The sequence below is a fragment of the Orycteropus afer genome, unplaced genomic scaffold (assembly GCF_000298275.1).
Source record: "Orycteropus afer afer isolate SDZICR_OR568_19922 unplaced genomic scaffold, OryAfe1.0 scaffold00303, whole genome shotgun sequence".
Lineage (NCBI taxonomy): Eukaryota > Metazoa > Chordata > Mammalia > Tubulidentata > Orycteropodidae > Orycteropus > Orycteropus afer.
In genome coordinates, this window is record NW_006921890.1 from 834,200 (window position 1) to 841,235 (window position 7,036).

At 37.6% G+C, this 7,036-nt stretch overlaps 1 protein-coding gene across 1 annotated transcript in view; it reads left to right on the forward strand.

Moving 5' to 3' along the window:
* The first annotated feature begins 932 nt into the window (after positions 1–932).
* CTNND2 (catenin delta 2) overlaps positions 933–7,036 on the forward strand; it is a 1,230,080-nt gene continuing 1,223,976 nt past the window's right edge. The window contains exon 1 of the mRNA XM_042782401.1: positions 933–1,079. Coding sequence (XP_042638335.1) covers positions 948–1,079 — 132 coding nt within the window. The 5' untranslated portion in view covers positions 933–947. The remainder of the gene's footprint in view (positions 1,080–7,036) is intronic.

A 7,036-nucleotide genomic window follows, 5' to 3' on the forward strand; every position in this document is an offset into this window, starting at 1 on the left:
GGTTGAACTGCTTGTAAGCATTCAAAATGGCTGCACCTCCCAGACAGTCAACAGTCTGTGCCTTTTGGCTCAGTCCTTCTCCCTCTTCGATGCTTCCCCTTTTATTCATCAGCCACCAATGCAGTCCTCTATGCAGCCCCTGGCTTGCAGGGCTGATATTTAGGTTAATTCTTAGGTCTTACTACCCTTTGGCAGTATCCAAGGATCACTGATAGTCCACAGTTCTGTGAGACTCCTTTTTTGGTGTTTTCATGCAAGTGTTTCTACTAGTTGGAGTTTAGTCCCCTTCTTTATGCTTCCTTTCAAAGCTCAGGGCTCTAAGATTATCTTCTGTATCAGTGTTAATTGGTTCCTGTTTGTTTTGTTGAAAAGGGTCTGTGTAGTTTGCCTATTCTGCCGTCTTACCAGAACCTTCCCATTCTCTTTTTTCTTAAGTATTATCCGTATTTTCCTTCTTAGTATTTGTCATCATTGAAGTCCCTCTCACTTCCAAGAGAAAGCAGTGTTGTGAATGTGTTATGGAATTTGTTTGGAATTTATATCGGAGAAGGAGTCATTAGGTGGTGTAAAGAGAAATATGTTTTCCTGCTAATCAAAAGGTTGGAGGTTTGAGGTCACCCAGAGATGTTTTGGAAGAAAGGTATGGTTATCTACTTCTGAAAATGCAGCCATTAAAAACCCTGTGGAGCACAGATCTATTCTGACACACACGAGGTCACCGCAAGTAGGAACTGACTTGATGGGAACTGATTATGATAGAAGAAGAAGTGTGCCCTTTACTCATATTGTTACCCCTTTGATAACTATGTCATATAACGATGTCTCTGCAGTTCATAACTTTCATTTCTCCAAAGCATCCTACCTAGAAGTCCCTTGTCATTATGTATGTTTACAGTGATGCCATCTGATGATACATATTTAGCCTGTCCCCTTACATTGCAGGAGCTATGCCTGTCCCAGACCAGCCTTCGTCAGCCTCAGATAAGACCAGCTCCCTGAGCCCGGGCTTGAACACCTCCAATGGGGATGGTTCGGAAACAGAAACCACCTCTGCCATCCTTGCATCGGTCAAAGAACAGGTAGAAAATTTCCATTTTGTTACCATAAGTATGAGCGGATTTTAAAAATGGATTTTCCCAGGTATTGTAGTCATTAAATTATGTTGGAAGAAAAGCATGATTTGGGGGAGAGGGGAGCTGTTGAAATTCTTGTTATAAGTATAATAAACTGTCCAAATAGATCCAGGAGGCTGAAAAGTCTCTGTGTAACAGGTAATGAATACATGTTTTGGCAAAGCAAAGTGGATTTCTGTTGTCTTCTAAGATGGAGCTGGAGGAATATATTTAAAAATTGTCCTTGTAGAACTAATAAGAATCTGGATTATTACTTTCCTAGTGTTACTTTAGGAGCTCTGGTGGTGTAATGCCTAAGGCATTTGACTGCTAACCAGAAGGCTGGCAGTTCAAACCCACCAGCCACTCCTTGGAAGGAAGATGGGGCAATCTACTTCCGTAGTGATTGTTGTTGTTGTTGTTGTTATGTGCCGTCAAGTCGGCCCCGACTCATAGCAATCCCTCCTTGGGTTTCCGAGGCAGTATCACTACGGAAGTAGGATTGCCCAACCTTCCTTCCGAGGAGTGGCTGATACTGCCTCGGAAATCCAAGGAGGGGTCGGTCACTGTGAGTCGGGTCTTACTTGACGGCAGTGAGTTTGGTTTTTAAGGTTTTTTGTGTTACTTTGTCATAAAAATGGATTTAGTAAATAATTTGGAATCTTAATACAGAAGAAATGACTTCATGAGAATCATGTTTCTTGGCAATAAAATGGGCTAAATAATTATAGGAAATGTGGAAGAGAAAGGTTCTTTGATTCTCTTGTTCAAGGCATGGGCTAGAAAGTAAATCAGTATTTATTTTAAAAAAGCATATGTTTCCTCTGTTATGGTTTTTGGATTTGGTGATGCTGAATTAGCAACAGTAGTGAATAATAGTGACGTCATGTACCTGGTCTCTAGGAGTGTCTCAACGGAGCAGTAACATTGCTATCGGGGCATTTATGGACAGCTACTCAAAGGGAACAGTAGCTCTCGAGGAAACTGGTTTGTTTAATAAATTGCAACTGATTTGGGTAAGAATCAACCCAAATTTTGGTCCAGCTGTTGATAAAGAAACTAAGGGGACATCCTACAAACAGAAATAATGCCATCAATTGACAGTGTGCCACTGGGTCTGAAAGTGTTCAGTTAAGTGGGTAGACAGAAGAGAGTTAAACTGATTGGATGGTCTAGTTTTTGGAAGTGGAAGTAAGTGAAAGTTTGGGCTGAGGCATAGCCTGTACTACTCGACTAGTTGGCTTCCAAAACTCCATTCATGAGAAATTTTGGAATATTTTTAAGGTGTAATGGAAAAGTATTGTTCATCCCACATACCTCCTCTCCAAGCTCAAAATACTGTTCTTTTAGTGTTGGATTTTGTCATGGTTTCTTATTCTGGTGTGATATAGAAGGCTCGCTGTGCCATTAGTTTGAATAGTGACAACCTTTCAATGTAAAACGACTCCTTAAAATCCTTGATGAAAATATAATGAAAACTTATGGTGAAAAGCTTTACATTAAACTACAACAACAGCAACAACAACAAAAACACTGTTCATAAGCAGCAATGGTGAGATTCTTTGTGGCAGAAAATTTTATGTGGGATAGAATGAAAGCCTGCTGTGGGAATAGTAAGAGAATAACTTGAACTTCCTGGGTGGAAGGCTTGGTTGTTGAGGCTTAGTGAAGCATTTGCTTATGTGGAAACAGTAATCAACAAGCAGGGAATTACATGAACTTCCTTGCGGTGACCTCATGCAAACAATCAACATGTTGCTTCACTGGGGGTTTTGTCCTAAGTTAGTGATAAAGTTTCATGCCTATCTTTTTCTTAGTTATAGAATATTACCTATAGAGTTAAAGCTAAGTTGAAGTAACGTAAGTGAAAATGTGTGTGTAAATGCATATGTGGCAAGATTAAGAAAAATTGACTTTAAGAAGTTAGTCTTCCATGGATATTATTATGTGCACAGTATATTTATTGGTCTGTTCACTTGCATAAGATACTTCACCTTGTCCTACTTAGGTTGCTAATGAAAATAAGCTTTCTTGAGTTGAAAGTTCTTATTATTCAGTTAAGGAACTTCCAGGAAGAAATTTGATGGTGTCACATATCTGTGCTACTCTAGTCCTGCCTGTCTTCTGGGAAGTCAGCGCTGAAGGATGCAAGTCATTCTTCTGCCATAGCAGACAAATATTCTGAGTTGACCATCATGGAATAGATTGTCTAATACTCATTCAGTAAACATATGAAACATCTTGTATAGGAACGACACCACAAAATGTGATTAAGGAAATATGTATGTAATAAAAACCTAGTCTGATAGGGTTCATTGGAATAAGTTGTTAACAAGATGTACAACACAAGTACTTAGGTAGGTAGTTAACATTTTATAGAAAGGAATCTAGTTTATAACCATAGAATGAAATTTAAGTCATGCCAAACAGGTGACGTGAGTCCCATGTAGCACGTATCATGAGTGAAGCAGTTGTTGGCTGAGTCTTTGATCACAGCAGTCATACGCTTCTCAGTGAAAATGTCTTCATAGTTTTTTTCTTTGTTCTAAATGTCCATTGTGATTAACTTCTAAACTGGTAATCATAACACTTCTATCTTAATATAAACAGAACCATGATTTATGCTGTATTCTATAGTTAATTTTCTATATTTCTGACACATCTGTCTCAATCCAACATTTATTAAGTCACTCCACCTTTGGGATATTAAGAAAGAGACACCTAGTCTCCATTTCTTCTCCATGAATTAGTGTCGTACACTAAAAGAGGAACAGAAGATAGTAGTTGGGCTTGTGGATACTTTGGTCAGGTCGTTTGAATAAACAGCTGAGCCATGATTATAAAAAGGAGCCAAAAATGGAGTGTGGTGAAAGGAGTGAAAATGGGCCAAAGTCTCTTTTTATAGGAATGGGAGATATTCCTTGGCAGATGCTTGATAGAGAGTAATTTCAGGGGAAGAACAGGTAAATACGTGAGTATGATTGGGATCCAGTACACAAGTAGGGGGACTGGCCGTTGGAGTAAAGAAAATGTATCAATTAGAATAGGACTTGGGGTAGAGATTCAGGCAGGCTGGCATCAGGTAGACACAGCTTGTTTTGAGTCGAAACATATTTGGGTTTTGCTGAATGTAAGAGGAAGAGAGGCATTGTAGTTGAGGGATGTAAGTTAGTAATTGTAATGTTGGATCTTAGAATCGACAATGAGGGAAAATGAAAGGGGTAAAAGACAGAAAAAGTAGGGACAATGGATTTGTGATCAGAATGAATATGAAGATTTTTCGCATTGGAATTGTAAATAAATTAACTAGCCATGGAGATAATTATAGCTTGAGAGTGTCATTGCTTAAAAGTAAGGATTTATAATTATTGCTTATGACTCTTGGAAAAAAGAGATCAAAATTCTGAGATGGAACTTGTTATCTAGTTCAGCCCTGAGAGCTGACAATGATGGCTCATGATGACAGGAGCAGTGGTGGGGAGGGCTGTGGCTCACGTCACCAGTTGGTGGAGAGAAGAGACCAGAGGCTGTTTCTTGACTGTGACAACAATAAACACGTTTGCTTGTGAGTAAGTTGTCAGTAGCCACTCTGATACTCATTTGTGTGTTTTCATTAAAGGTTTATTTATTTATTTTTATTAAATTGCTATACTGTTGGGCTATATTGTTAGGTAAAAAAATTGCATCCAACTGTGTCTTATAAAGGTTTTATCTTAAGTAAATATGAGTGACACTTTGCACTTATGAAACATGACTTTCCTGGACATATATTTCTGTTTGAGAACAGTGTTTCTTTTCCTTCAGTTGACCAGTGTTTCCTTTGCCTATCATATACTCCAAAACTTACCATCTGCAGAGCTTTCTTGTATAAGATTTAAAACTACTGGAATATTTATAGAATCTTTAGATCTCATTGGGTTTTTTAAATTATGGTTCATAAAAGTATTTGTATAAACTATTCTACCAGCAAAGTACATTTTGAGAATGAATAGATGAAATAAAACATTTCTAGGTATATAGTAGTATATAAGATAACGTGTCATTTTTCTTTTATTTATTTGTGTCTATCAGGTGCCTACAATATTCCTAGCACTGTGCTTCTATAGGTGATCTCAGTTGGTAGAGGTTTTCCTCAAGTAGTTACTACTGCACTTCAAGACCTGCATATATAGTTATAAAATATGAACAATAGCATCCAAAATTTTAAGAAAAGTCTGTCTAAATATTTTAATCAATTTCCCTAAGATTTATATAAATGAAACCTAGTGCTTAAGATTGACAGCATTTATAACCCATATACTTTTACTCTTGTCCTTTAAATTCCACAAGGATTGTAAGTCATTTTCTTGATTATACAGGAATTTTAAAGTACCGATACCAAGAATATAGATCATTTCAATGTAGTGTAATTGAGCTTCTCTCACCCATATTCATTTCTGTCATTAAACTTAACATAGAGAGGCAGGAGTAGTGGGATTTCTGAGCCCCTATGATGGGCCAAACCACTGTACTGTGTACTACACATATATTGTGTCATATGAATGCATTAAGGAAATATTTAAACAGATACATCCTACACAAAATCTAAAGAAACCTTGCCTTTTACATTGACTCATGTGTGATTGTAACGTATTTTCATTTTTATTTTGCTCCTGTATTAACACTGTAATAGCCAAAATATTATTGAGGAACAACTAACTCATTAGATGTTTCCTTATTTAGTATTCTTTCTCTGCTACAAATCATTGCAAAATCTTTCAGATTATTAGTGTTACTATTGTCTGCAACAGTAGTTTCTGATAACACAATGTAGAAAATGAACTATAAACTACTGATCAATTTTCAGTCCACATTTTGGAAATGCATGTTTTCAAAGTAATGACAAAATTATCATCCATGAAAAAGAGGAAATTAAAACACCTACAGGAAAGGTCAAGAAGATAGAGAAGGATTATCTGCAAAGACCAGTGAACTTCATGCTCATTGACTCAGAGAAGTAAAAAATGGTACATATCTTAATGCCACAAGTTGAACTTTGTCCATATTTCACAAAGTGTGGGTTTCTTGATTGTTGATTTTTAACTGTATTTCTTGTTTTAGGCCAACTATAGATTGAAAATGGGGAAAAAAGCTTTCTTTCCCTTTGCTTTTCAGTGGTAGATTATGGAATATCTTACAAGCAGTGATTGTCTATTTCAGGATATGAATTGAGATATTAAGGCACAATTGAGGAGTGGTTATGGGTCACAGCAGATTGCATCGTTCATGAAAAGTGAGGTTCCACATGAAGAAGGCAGAGCTCTAGGGTCAACAAGGGTCAGAAGCCTTGTGACTGTCATGCACAGAAGATGGTAGGAGATGCTCTTTTGTTAGTTACCTTCTAGTTGGCTCTAATCATAGGGACTTTTATGTTGCCCAGCACTGTGCCATCTTCACGGACACTGGAATATTTGAGCCTGTTGTTGCAGCTCTTGAGGGGTTCCCTCCCTTTGCTGGCCCTGTACTTTGTAAACCATGATGTCCTTTTCTAATAAGTGGTCCTTCCTGATGACATGTCCAGAGTAAATGAGCCAAAGCCTCACCAGCCTTGTTTCTAAGGAACATTGGGATCATATTTCTTCATGAACTGGTCTTCTCTTTCATGGTCCACAGTATATTTAGAATATTCTTCCCAAAACTACACTTTCAATGCATTGATTCTTCTGTCTTCCTTCTTCATAGTTGAACATGCATATGATGTGACTGAAAAGACCATGGCTTACGTTAGGTGCATTTTAGTCTTAGGACTTAGTGGGTAGATAGACTCACTGAATTGGGTCTTTAGACTTCCAGTAGGGCACAAAAAGAAAGCAAGTGTTGCATGTTGTTGCCGTTAGGTGCTGTTGAGTCAATTCCCACTCACAGAGATCCTATTTACAGCAGAA